We start from the raw sequence: 14,601 nt of genomic DNA, 5'->3' as shown, positions 1-14,601 counted from the left end.
TTTATATATATTTAGGTAAAAATTTTTGCTTACAGTCAAGTCCCGACTTACGCGAGGGATGCGTTCCAAGGCTCCTCGCGTAAGTTGAAATTTCGCGTTGCAGAAAAATATATGCATACAAATTTTTTAAAGCATACCAAATACTTTTAGGCACTTATAAACACCCCTCAAACTGCTCTAAAGCATTCCTTAACTATTACAGTTTCTTCCATAAAGAACTGAACTTTTACTGTATTTAAAAAATAAAAAACTGTTATTCAACATGAAATACTTAAGATGAATGACCAATGGAAATAAAAGATATAAAATAAAACAACAGGGTATGCACTGCATGCAATAAAATTAAAATGATGCACAAAATAGTACTGTACAGTAATTACAGTAGCAATATTTACGAGTTAGAAAATGAGGATACTAGTAATGATTTATGCTCCAAGATTAGATCATTATTCTTATCTAATACATTTTTAAATACCACCTTTTATTTAAAACGTTTCAATTTGAGGCTACATCTCCTCTACCTGATCTTTTTATTAATCCACAATGTAAGAGCGCGTGTAGCTTCCATTTTCATAATTTTTACTTTGCTAGACTGCTCTACAAGCTTCAATATTGAAACTAAGTTCTAAACTTTTACGGACATCTTTTTGTTTTGACTTTTAATTGTACATATGGAAGATTCACTCATACTTATTGTCGCGCTACCTTCGACATTTTGTAATTGTTCAAGCATATCGAGAATCTTAGCCTTTTTTAAATTTTTTTATCAGAAACTTTCTTTTTCTTCACATTTTCAACCTTAAGATGAAGGTGACACTAAGGTGCCATTATGTTTATTTGATGCACTAGACTAGTTTGGCGTGGGAACTTTGGCTGTCAGCAATGCTTAAGAGTCCAGGATCTGAAGGGGGTTGAGCATGCATGGAAAGGCTGACGCAATATTATTTCTGACTAGCTGCCTGCGGCGACCAGCTGGTCCGCCTTTTTACGCCAAGGTTGCCGCCTTCGGCGGCTGCTTAAAGAAATTTCGTGGCGGTATCAATCAATCTATATTTATACTATTATTAATTTGAATGGAATAATTTCTAGACCTTACCGTTTTCCCGGTAAGTGCGTCACACACACACACAAACATCTTATTTCATCATAGCCGCCTGCGGCGACCAGCTGGTTCGCCTTCTTACGCCATTCGCCATTCTATGCAGGCAGCCACCTATGGCGGCTGTTTGCCTAACATGTCATTTACCTTTTTACTTCAAGTTTGCCGCCTTCGGCAGCTGTTTCAATAAATTTGGCAGCAGTATTAATCAATCCATTTCTATCTTTTTTTTTTGTGCCATTCACATTTTTACGCAAAGATTGCCGCCTTCGGCGGCTATCTACCTTTACGATCTATCTCTAAATTTTGTTATCCATCTCTATTTATTTTAACCTTCCCGCCCATTTCCTATCAAAAACAAAGATCACTCAAAAAACCGCTTTTTTTATTTATATAGGGTAAAAAAAAATTATCTCCAAAATTCCCCGTAGTGTGCAAAAAGTGTAGCGTTTGACAAAGAAAACAAATCTCGCTGTTTTTATTGAAATAAATGCGCACAACTATGCAATGTAACCTAATATAGATACAGCAAAACGTCCAGTTTGGCGGGTGGGGGGGGGGAATGGAAAAAGAAATAAATGCAATCCCTAAATAAAACAAAAAAAAATTAAAGAAAAAAAGCAAGCGCTGCCGAAAAACAAGTGGTCATCACTTCATAAAATGTAGAAGTAAGCTATAAAAAAAGATTAACATTTGTTTGCGATTAAGATTCCATCCTAAATATCAAATCGAAATCCAAATAGTGACATCAGAGACATAAAAGATTGAAGAACGCTTTTTTTCGACCGGTGCGTGGAAAGACATAATGTGTTCAGCATTAAAAAAATTGTAAAAAAAAACTATTGCGTATTTTTAAGAACTTTTTTCTTTTGAAGAGGGGGAAATGTTTTTACTATTAACAACTTAAATTTTAGAAATGAGGCTTTGATACTTCTCGCAGGATGATATTAGAAAAAAATAAAACCCAGGAAAAAATGCAAATTAAAGGTTTTTTCAAAAATTCAGAAAAAATACAAAAACTGCTCTATCTTCAAAATTTTTTCATTCATCATATTTAAAATTAAATTTCCTACACTATGGTACAAAAAATATTTGTGTGGTGCGATTGGTTCGGGGTCTGTGAGGTAAAACGTATTAAAAAGTGCAAAAAGACACATAAAACATTAAATAACTTTTTTTATAATTAAAATTTCAAAAATCGAAGCCCGAGGTGCACATCTTCGGCAAAAACTGCAACTGTGTACCAAATTTCATCTTTTTAGGCCTTACTGTTTTCCCTGGAAGCGCGCCACACACACACACACACACACAAACATCTTATTTTATTATATGTATAGATTATTGTTACAGGCACGATGGTGATTATGAAACCACATGTCGTCGCCCCCCTGGGTGGTCGACAACCCCGGGGGAGGGGGGAAGCAGTGGGGGGGAACTGTTTTCTAAAACACTCATAACTCGCGAACTATTTGAGATAAAACACTGAAAAAAGTGGCAATCGACGCAACAAAACAAGTGCTTCATAAAAGCTAAATATGATTATGGACCTATCGTTGTTGGTTTCTGAGTAAAATTCCATTTTTCGCAAACAAGCAAAATTTTTGAATAAAATGCGCAAAACAAACTTTTTTTGACCAAAATAAATTCCAAATCAAAATTGTTTGATTTTTTTTTTTTTTTTGCAAATAATGTCCAAAATATCATTATTCAGTTTGTTAAAATCATTTAAGTACTGTTAACGCATTGAAAAACAAAATGACAGTAGCAAGCTCGAACACGATTTGCATTATAGTTCAGGATCTGAAGGGGTATATTGAGCATGCATGGAAGACTTGACACAAAATCATTTCTGATTAATGTCACAGGCACTATAGTGAATATGAAACCACATGTCTTCGCTCCCCTGGATGGTCGACAACCTCGGGGGAGGAGGGAAAGCAGTGGGGGAGCCGTTTGCTAAAACACTCATAACTCGCAAACTATTTGAAATAAAACACTGAAAAAAGTGGCAAAAGATGCAACAGAACAAGGGCTTGAAAAACCTAAATATATTTATGGTCTTATCTTTGTTGGTTTTTAATTAAAATTCCCTTTTTAGCAGCCATGCAAAAATTTTGAATAAAATACAAAAAGCTTTTTTTTCAAAGATAAGTTCTTTTTTAAAATTATTTAACCGTTTAGGGAATCAATAAAACCTGAAATTTCATTATTCAGTTTGTTTAAAACTACTTAATTATTACCAACGTGAGCGTTAAAAAGCGAAATAGAAAATGCAAGCACTTGCCGAAGTTAGCGCATTGAATAAAACGGCAGTATGCTAAGGAGAAAGAAATAGCCTTATTATCCTTATGACGAACTATTCATTCTTCAGTTTACAAACCTATTATAATTGCAAAGTATTTAACTATGGCTTTAATTTTGTTATATACTGCTTTAAATTTGAGAGGAACTAGGGAACCAGGCCCAGAGTAGTTTCAATTCAAATATAATTTTAATTTATTTCTACTAATTTGTGTTTTCAATTTGCACAAAAGAATATTGCGGGTATTGTTTTGCGGATATTGCTTTTTATAATTTACTCAACAAAGAACAATGAGACACGAAATAATATGTACTAAATAAATATAAAAAAATGAGAAACTTGAGCTTTTATGAAAACAAATATAAATATAAAATTATACACTACAGTTATAAAAAAACTAATTAAATAAAATTAGTAAAATAATGCGTATTAAAAAATAATTGTAGAATATCAATATGCATACATAAAGCATTAATATATCAGAAATTCTGAAAGCTGGATCATATTCTTTTTTGTTGACTTGTAATTGTTCTATGGAATCGTTCTCTTCCGAGTATTTTGTAGTTTATGGGTTTTTGCTTTAGCCTTAAAAGCACAGTATTTACAGCAAGATGAATTTTTAATAAAACAATTACAAGATTATTTACAGCTTTTGCCTGCGCAGGGTGGAATTAAACTATCTGGTAACACTGGCTGCATTATAAGGTGTGGGGCTTTATTGATTTGTTTTCATTCAAGTGAAACCCAAACTTGGTTACATCTAAAGGCACTGCTAAGGTGCAGGGGAATTGATTCAATAGTACAGTATTGAGCAATACTTCTTAGCACATGTTGGAAAGAATTGCAGGAGCATGGTAAAGAGCTGATATTATATTTATTTCTGATGGAAATGACAAGAAATTATTGTAATGTACTTTCCGGAACTTCTGGTTTTCAAGTTATGAAAACGACAGTGAGATGTACCGATCGTGTTTAAGGTCCTTTCGTGTAGTTTGACAATTGGAGAGAAAATTTTATTATTTTTTATTTGGAGACCTGCAAAATCTTTGCTACATTTGAAAGTAGTGTTTGGGACATTATGGACCAGAGTCATTCATTCCATCGATAACTTGAACTTTGTTCTTAAAATAGGGTGCTTCTTCCAGAGTTTTGCTGCAAGAAGTATCATTTTCAATTACATTCACGAAATCGTACCTCACGCTTTGCTTCAGTGAACCATTCTGATGAACCTAACCTAGCATTGGGCTTATTGTATGGGAATGATTTTTAGATGTACTAACATCACTTTTGAGCTAACGTTTCCCAGGTTAAATGTTTTTTTGGTTTTCTTTTGCTGTTTTGCAGTCGCTATTGAAGACATTGCCATTGCAGGACTTCTCTGGATAAGAGACTATTCACATTTTCTTTAACGTTCCACTGAAATTTTGATGCTGCTTATGTGGCAATAGCCTCGCTCACTATGTTTCATAACTCAGGTGTAAAATCTGCAAAAGGGTTACCCTGATCATTTATCCTTTCCGTAATTACTTCGTACTTGCAAACTTGCATGTTTTAATTTTTAAAAAAGTCCCATTGTGACCCATACTAAGCAGCTATAATGCATTAAAGGTTAAGTAATTAAGTAATTACTTAACTGGGACATTGTTTTGATAATGTTACGAAATAAAACCGCCAAAACAGGAGAGCCACAAAATTTACTTTGGTTTATGTCGAGTCTTCAAGGTACATTCCGCAAACTTGTTTTTTTTTCCTTTTGTGAATTACCACAAATGCTTTTTGAGCTTGCTTTTATTTCACTTTTCAACGCTTTGATAATATTTAAATAATTTTAAACACTGGCTAATGATATTTCAGATTTTATTGGTTCCTTAAACAGTTAAATAATTTTGATAATTTGAAAAAAAAATGCGTATTTTATTCAAATGTTTTGCTTGTTTGCGAAAAATAGAATTTTACTCAGAAATTAACAAAGATATGATCATAGTCATATTTAGCTTTTATGAAGCCCTTGTTTTGTTGCGTCGATTTCCACTTTTTCAGTGTTTTGTTTCAAATAGTTCGCGAGTTATGAGTGTTTTAGCAAAAGGCTCCCCCCACTGCCTTCCCCCCTCCCCCGGGGTTGTCGACCATCCAGGGGGGCGAAGACATGTGGTTTCATAATCACTATAGTGCCTATGACATTAATCAGAAATAATTTTGCACCAGGTCTTCCATGCATGCTCAAAATACCCCTTCAGATCCTGAACTATAATGCAAATCGTGTTCGAGCTTGCTACTGTCATTTTGTTTTTCAACGCGTTAACAGTACTTAAATTATTTTAACAAACTGAATAATGATATTTTGGACTTCATTTGAAAAAATAATCAAACAATTTTGATTTGGAATTTATTTTGGTCAAAAAAAGTTTGTTTTGCGCATTTTATTCAAAAATTTTGCTTGTTTGTGAAAAATGGAATTTTACTCGGAAACCAACAAAGATAGGTCCATAATCATACTTAGCTTTTATGAAGCCCTTGTTTTTGTTGCGTCGATTGCCACTTTTTTCAGTGTTTTATCTCAAATAGTTCGCGAGTTATGAGTGTTTTAGCAAACGACTCCCCCCCCACTGCTTTCCCCCCTCCCCCGGGGTTGTCGACCACCCAGGGGGGCGACGACATGTGGTTTCATAATCACCATCGTGCCTGTAACAATAATCAGAAATAATATTGCGTCAGCCTTTCCATGCATGCTCAACCCCCTGCAGATCCCGGTCTATAAAGGGATATAATAACATTCACGAAATCAATATTTAGTAGCCAATAACAAAGCTGATACTTCCTTCTAAAAAAATTCATGTTGTGGGCGAAAAATTTGCATTAGCTCCAAAATTCGTTACTCGTGAAAAATTCATGTTATAGCCATTTCGAGTAAGTCAGATCGCGTTGTAGCAGGAGTCGACTGTATAGCTATTTCTGGAGTGTTTAAACTGTGGACATTATCACTTGATGCTCCAGCAACAGTCAGCCATCATATAGGCATCCAATCTACCTTGATATCATTTGTGTCTCCATGACCTTCAAATCTTGGTGAAATCGCTCACCCTGTTCATCACTGACTCCACCAAGATTTTTCAGGAAGTTTGCAAGATGGCTGCATAAAAAAATGCAATTTAATGCTCATGTGAGAACTAAGTATTTGGAAGTTCTCCATAAGTTGTTGGACAATATCGGCGTAATTCCGGGCTCGTATATTTCCAAGAAAATCTTTAACCCTTTCAGGGGCAGTGGTCGCGCTGTGAAACCACTAATTTATAAAAAAATTTCCTCTGTTTTTTCTAAATTTTTTGAATCAAAATCGCTTGAGTCCTCTTCTTTTAAGTCCAAGTTATGAACAACATTAGATGGCAGAATAACAAAAAAATTTTTTTTTTTCATAGACTCAGTTTCTTGTTCAAATCATCAAAATTTTTGTTTACCCCAAAAATCGGAATTATTTTCAGATTTTAAAATTTTTAATTAGCGCTAAAAGAGTGAATCATTTTTCTCCATTTTAAATGAGGTAGTCAATCATATTGTTCGAAAAGATTCAGATTCATTTTTACTTGCATAAACATGTTTTTGTCCTTCCCCAGGTGGGGGGTGGGAACAAATGGGGACACCATCCCCAGCGAAAAAAATTCTGAAAAAAAATTTTTTAACTGAAAAATCTATGTCTAGATGATCAAATAAACCCACTTGTGGTGTTTTTTCTTAATCTTTCTCAAAAATTAATGACGCGCCCCTGAAAGGGTTAACAATGTTTTTGAATGCCAACCAAGTATTCTTTTGAATTTATAACATTGTTCCGGTGAAAGTTTCATCTTTAAAAAGCCGTCAAATTTGTAAATCATCAGAAACACCGGAATATCTTTTCATATGACAGGCTAGGAAATGCAGAAATGAGATACTTAGAAGGACAATAGTGCTTCCTATGAGCCACGCAGGCACGTATCTGCATGCCAGCAGTGCGGGGGGTGGAGACCTAAAAGGGCCCAACAGCCCAAGAAATTGACAAAAGCTTCAAGACTTATTAATGTAGCAAAATACACTCTGCTGGCCTCTGGGGAGGGGCCCTACAAAATTTGTTGAGGGGGGCTCAAATTTTATAGATCTGGGCCTCAATTCAGCTCAATTCCTCAGAGAAAAGTTGTTCTCATAAGTTGTAGAGAAAAAACTTGAAGTGGTAGAAGAAAACTAAATACAGTTTTGAAACAGCACACCAAATTAAGTATAAAACAGCTCAAAAATCAAACTCTATTTTACAAATTATTCCCCAGTGAATAAACTTTTCTGTTATATCTTTTCATGTTGTTAAGTTTTTTTAAAAAGCCAAGAAAAAAAATTATGCAAAAATATTCTCAAATGCAGACCTGACTTATTAGATTGTGCAGAAAAATTATTCGATGGGATCTTTAACATTTGTGTCTATGGGGAAATATTCGATTCTGGAAGGTTTTATTCTTATAAGTGGGGTATTTTTTATCCACTACCCAGTTAAGCAGGGCTGACAGTATTTTTATGTTTTTAGGTGGTTGTGTCTCTGGAGAAATCCCAAGCCTTATTATCAAAGACAATATATTAACGTTATGCTCGGAATTAAAAGATGAAGCTGTTTCTCTAGTAGATGTTATTGCACCTACAGATTTCATTCTAAATTCTGCTCTTGGAAATTCTGATGGCCATGTAAGTTTTTTTTTTTAATCATATTTTTACTAACTCACTTTTTATGTCTTATTGGGGTAGAATTTTGAGATTGATTTTTAATCTAACTTCTGGTTGAGCTAGAAATTTGAAACTTGGAACACTAGTTTAGAATAATGGACAATGTAGACATAAAATGAAAATGCAAAAAAGGAAGAGAAGAATTTCTTTTTTCTTCTTATTATAATTGAACAGTTTTCACTGACTCTTCACCAAATTTAATACAGAGGGTCACAGAAGAGTTTTCGTAAGTTGAAAACGTTCTAAAGTGTTCCAAAATTTTATTATGAAGCTATAGAATTGCAAGAAAAAATAAAGCTTTTTTAATTAAGAAGGATATAACCATTAGGACCAAATATGTATACTTTCATATTTGGTTCCAATGGAAAGCTCGTAAAAAACTGCCCCAGATAATATTTGTTTGTAGCATGTATGCCAATTAGAATGCTTGGAATAAGTGTTTCAAAAAGATTCTTTATAAAATTATTCAAAGGTTATACTTAATTTAATACAGTATATTGTATTGAAATAATTCTCACGAGTATGAATTTTTAATGTAGCAAAATAAGCATTGCCTATTTAAATTTGATAAAAGTGTTGTTTTAATATTATTTGAAATGATGTAAATCTCTCTTGATGAGCATGATACTGTAAGTACTTCAATCAATACGCACCAAACCATGTTCGAAAATTGTCTTGCAGAAATATTAAAGTTGAGATACAAATCAATGGCAAAATTTCAGACACACAATGCTAAAAAGCAGAAAATAGTAATTGAAGTATGTTTTTAAAATAGAGTGAAACGTATAAAGTAATTTTATCTCCATGCTCCTCACAGATTCAGAACTTTTTACCAATTGGAAAATTTTTGGTTGTGAATATTTATTAACTCTCAAATACTTGCAAGATTTAAGAACTAAAACATGAGTGCATGAACTACGACCATAACTATAAGAGTAGAGATGTCATGTTATATTATTTGGAGTGCTGTGTAAAATTGTTAGTTAAGTATATAAATGCATCAAATGATCTGTTATGTGCACCCATATCTTTCCTTTTAAATCCTACTAGTATTTTGATCCTATTGGGAAGTTGAATAAGTTCTTGTTTTAAAACAAATGGCGTTACCGGAACTGATTGCACTAGTTTTTGATAAAGACGCATCTATATACAAGTATTGTAAGCAAGCTAGAAATTCATTGTTTGTTACAGGGTTCGTACGGGTTATGGAAATCCTGGAAAGTCATGGAAAAAAAATAACAGAATTTCAGACCTGGAAAAGTCATGGAAAATTGAAATTTTCATTGAAAGTCATGAAAATTTATTTCAAGTCATGGAAAAATGTGTTGGACAAAGAGAAAGGAACAGTAGCTAAAAGAGCATTAGAAATCTTGAGTGATTTAACAGTATAGTACATAAAAGCTATTGAAAGTGGAAAATAACGTTCCAAAAATCAAATCTGAATTTTGAAATCTCATTGCATCCACTTCTGTCGCAGCCGCTTGCCATTTTTTGAGATGTGATTTTATTGCCTGGACTTATTTTGAATTTTCTGTTATTTTCAACACTTCTTATGTTTCATATTCTGTAGTAGCAAAATTTCACGTTCTTAGTTTTGCCACGCCCACTCAAAAAAAAGCAATTCAATTGCGTGCAAGTTCGATTCCATCACTCGTAAGGACTTTATTATTAAATTTATCAGAGTTTATCTTAAATTGTTGAATGTTTTAGAAAATAAAGATCTTAAGTCGGGCGATAGAATACAGAAATAGAGGAATTCTAATGTTCTAAAACAGTAGTTCCCAATTCCAACGTACGGCACGCAAAACTAATCCATGCGACCCACTACTACGTTCAATGTCGAGAATTAAACATGTTCTGGAATTTCTGAGCCTATTAATTTATATGCATTTGAAAATATGCAAATTTGTAAACGAAACAAATATACTTTTGAATCAGAAGATTGATTCATTAGTGAATGTTTTTTTCAAAAAAGATCTGGTTTAAAAACATAAAAAGAACTAAACTATGTGGCTTTACTTTAAAGAACCAAAATACTGTCAAGTTACGTGGATGATTAAATGCACTGTTGACACTAAAAGGTAACTTTTGAAGCAAATTTATTGAAACTTAGTGATGACCTTTGTCCCATTCAATATCATTCTGCACATTTTTTAAAAAAATATCAGACATTTAAGCAGCATCATATTTGTTTCACTGCATTTTTACTTTACAAAAATTTATACGATGAAGACAAATAAGAATAGTTTAGTTTTTTAAGTGTGTACTTATATTTTTTCCATTACCAGTAAGTGCTTCAATGAGGCTGTGGCATTCATATACTAGACGTTTTGCTAATGCTCATTTCAAAATATTACCAAGTTTGAGATTAAATAGTGCTATTCTCTTCATGTAATGAGGTCATGAAAATTTTCAATGAAGTCATGAAAAAGTCTTGGAAAAGTCATGGAATTTTTTCATCCAAATAGAGTATGAACCCTGTTGTTATTTTGGGGAAGTGCAAAAACTTTATGTTCCATAGCTTAAGTATTTTAATCTTTTTTGTTTTTTAAAAAAAGAATGTTTGTGAGGGAAAAAGCATTCAAAAAAAAAATTATAGTTGAAGCTCAGGGAATTCTTGAGGAGACTTACGGCGAACATGGTCTGTCTGAAACAACTTGTAGAGATTGGTTCAGAAGTTTCTAAAATAATGATTTTAATATTGAAGATAAAGATGTTCTTGCGCACTAAAAAGCTGGAAGATGAACGATTTGAAGCATTACTTTAGGAAGACTCATGTCAAATGCTAGTTGAACTTACAGAATCATTAGGTGTTGATCACACAAGTTTTAAAACGTTTGAAAGCATCAGGAAGGATTCAAACGCAAGGTCATTGGGTGCCGTACTATTTGACCAGAGACTTAGAGCAACGTCTTGTCACATGTTAGCAACTGTTTCAACAGGCTTAAAGGGAAAGGATTTTTGCATCGTATCCCAACTGCCGATAGAAATTGGATAAACTATGATAACCCTAAGCTAGGAAAATTGTGAAGTTAAACCGGCCATGAATCATTAACCTCGGCAAAGCCAATTATCCACGGTTCCAACTTCTGCTCTTATTAGGTGGGATCAGCTGGGTTAAGTTTATTATCAAGTGCTCAAACTAATTGAAAGCGCCACAGGCGATCGATACAGATTACAGTTGGATTAATGGAACTGATTTAAGGAAAAAACACCCACTATACGAAAAGAAATGCGACCAGGTCATTTTGCAGCGTGACAACCCTCAACCATATGCTGCAACACCCGTAAAAGGTTATTAGAAAACATCTATGTGGGAAGTCCTACCCCCATCTGCCATTTTCATTAAACATAGGCCCTTCCTACTACCACTTGTTTCGGCTGATTACGCATGGCTTGGCTGAGCAGCACTTCCATTCTTATGAACATGCCAAAAGTTGGGTTGACTCTTGGATAGCCTCAAAAGACGTGTCGTTTTTCCTACCAGTGAGTCATATCTGCCAGAAAAATGGGGAAAAGTAGTGACTAGCAATAGAAAATACTTACAATAGCCTGTTCTTTTAAATAAAGCATTTATTTTCACACCCACACAAAAAAAAAAAAAAAAAAAAAAACAGTGAGAACTTATTCAACCTCCCAATACTAAAACTTTACGCACAAATGTTCCACGCAGTCTAAGAAATTCTGAATAAATAAACAAATAGAGAGTCCTATTAAGTTTTTGCAATTTTGTTCCTTAAAAACGGGATCTGTAGCAAATTATTTAAATTTTCGTGAAATTGTAAAACCAATTTAACGAAACACAATATTATTATTTAAAACATACATCTGACGCATGTTTTAGTATCTTTCTTGAAGTAGAAAGTTCTGTTAAGTTTCAAAAACACCTTTTAAAGCTTACGCAATTTGTCCTCAAATAAGTGCCAAATACCTCAAAATTGAAAGTATGATGCAAAAGATTGAATCTCTTGGCACCCTATGTTACCATTGTTCTCAGATGGACTCAACTTCGCGAGTATACCCGTATCCTTGGGTCCCAAGTTGAATGAGACTCAGTACATCACTGGTTTTGCTCAATTTCAAAATTTGCACCATTCTTATTCTTCTCTTGAGTTGTTTAACTAAAATTCTTGATTAACTGTCAGCACTTCATGTCTCACGTTAATAGGAGTTCATTTAACTTTTTTTTAGTAAAGATTTTATAAAGCTCAGTTTTGTGCTCCTGAGCTACTTCTATGGCCACTGAGTACACCCCTGCCGATTCTTCAATGAAACTTCATTTATGACTTCCCATGTTGAAGAAATTGATAGAAAATTTAAATTCAATGTCTTCTTAGTACAAAAGGCTGTTGTGAAGATCACGCCTAAGCAGGTTGCCTATCTAACTATTAATGGAATTGAAACAAAGAGCAAGTTGAAACATTTCTTTCAATTAAATAATAATGCCAATGATTTTGCCTTGGATTCAAAAAATTAAATTTCTTGCCGTTTGCTAAACAACAATTTTGTTAGTTCTGTGAAATAATAGTTTTGTCAGTTTTGTTAAATTGTGTTTTCCTTTTAATTTCATTATGGAGATTTTGCATCTAGCTCTGAAAAATTTATGTTGTGATTTTTGTTACAAATAGTCTATCAAAATCACAATTTTCTGTTCTTTACTTCTACTAACTTGAAGTGATAAAAAAAGTCATGCTAAATGATAGATGTCAGCAAACTTCAAACATATCACTATGCTAAAATTTCAGTTGCTACAAGTAAAAAAAAAAAGATTTAAAATGTGCTTTGGGCGGATGTTTTTCTTTTGCCTAGAAGAGTGTAAAAAATGCATAAAATATAACAAACATTGTTAAGTCAGCGGTGTGTTTCATGTAACTAACATATTTGTTAATGCAGCAAGTACAAACAAAATTATTTGTACACATTTTCTATGACATTTTTATTAAATGTTTTCCTGCATTTTGCATGCTATTTCAATACTAAAACTGTTTTCAAATATACTGTTATTCTATTGTTGTACACTTCTTAAAACTTTCAGGTTTACAAACACCTAGAGACTGCTATAATGAATACACCTGGTACTACTGAAAGGCCTTTTTGGTGGGAAGAATTCACATCTAGAAATACTTCTGATTTAAAATCTCATCTTTGAAAGTACTGGAAAAAGTATTAAATGTCTGAAGTACATTTTCCTCTGGTTTTATAACTGTTACAAATAAGGTTACAAATGCAATGAAATGTGATGCTTATTATTCCAGTAAATAAAATTGATTGAATGTTTTTGACAAATATTATGTATTTAGAAAAATTATACCATATTGAATCCACAAAATTTTAATGGAATCACGTTGATGCAAAAGTAATTAAAGTCGCACCCGTTTATAGTCAAGTCGAAAGGACAAAATAAATAAATTTCCTTATAGCCACTATTTTGTCATATAAACTTAAATATATGGCTTCACTATAAATCAGCACCTCTGTATTTATAATTCCTAAGAAATCATTCTTATTCAGAAATAATGGTATAAATTTCATGTTATTCTCAAACATTTCTATTCTTAGCCCTATTTTCAAATCTTAAGTTGGATTGATCCTGAAGGGTTTCTTTTTACAGAATGCACTGGATGAAAAGAACATTATATAAAGTAAGCCACTTGATTTTATGAATCAATGACACGAATAGTATTAATCACAAAAATTCATAATTTTATGAAAAAGTAATTTGAAGCCTGGGATCAGGTAGTTTAAATAATTTACGATGATCGATAAATTAACCAAAATCATGAGCCAAGACTTGAAAATGAAGACTGATGAATTATTAAATTTCAAAACAATCGTCTTTCTTTAGTTTGATATTGCCAATCAACAAAATGTGACGCTTAATGCATGGCCAGTCTATATGTTAAAACTTTTATATATTTGAAAATTATATTTATATGTTTTTAATAAATGCTATGTACTTTACAATTATATATAAATGTTATGTACCTTAAAATTATATATAAATGTTATGTACTTTAAAATTATATTTAGGTTGTTGTGAAAAATTTTATTAGAATGAAGTTTTTCATTTGTTATTAAATAAAGTATATTACTTTGTTGACATATGTAGTTATTTAATTTATTTTTTCTTCGCAAGTTTCATACGCACAAAAAGCAATTGACAATGTTCAAAGAACTGAGCTGTTTGCTGCTTATGCAACAAGGGAGGTTTTTTTTTTTTTGGTTATCTGATTAAACCCATGTAGTTTTCCCTCTTATTTTACCCCAATTTTCAATGCATTAAATCTGCATAAGGGTTTTTTTTTTTCAATAATTTATCATTTTGCATTATATATTCAATTTTATTTATGTAGTGTTTAAAAATACTAGACTCTGCAAAATGTTTGAATTTTTACAATAGAAATCACTTGAATATTTCAGTAGTTTAAACTGAATAAAATGTGGAAAAGCTTTTTTTTCG

At 32.7% G+C, this 14,601-nt stretch overlaps 1 protein-coding gene across 2 annotated transcripts in view; it reads left to right on the top strand.

Moving 5' to 3' along the window:
* Positions 1 to 14,237, top strand: part of LOC129224058 (peroxisomal acyl-coenzyme A oxidase 3-like) — a 51,302-nt gene extending 37,065 nt beyond the window's left edge. For both annotated transcript variants that reach the window (XM_054858461.1, XM_054858468.1), the window contains 2 exons: positions 7,948 to 8,102; positions 13,177 to 14,237. In XM_054858461.1, coding sequence (XP_054714436.1) covers positions 7,948 to 8,102; positions 13,177 to 13,290 — 269 coding nt within the window. In that variant the 3' untranslated portion in view covers positions 13,291 to 14,237. The remainder of the gene's footprint in view (positions 1 to 7,947; positions 8,103 to 13,176) is intronic.
* Positions 14,238 to 14,601: the final 364 nt, after the last annotated feature.

This window comes from Uloborus diversus, chromosome 1 (assembly GCF_026930045.1).
Source record: "Uloborus diversus isolate 005 chromosome 1, Udiv.v.3.1, whole genome shotgun sequence".
In the NCBI taxonomy this organism is placed as follows: domain Eukaryota; kingdom Metazoa; phylum Arthropoda; class Arachnida; order Araneae; family Uloboridae; genus Uloborus; species Uloborus diversus.
Note: the sequence above shows the minus strand (reverse complement) of the source record. Positions and strands in the feature narration are given on the sequence as shown.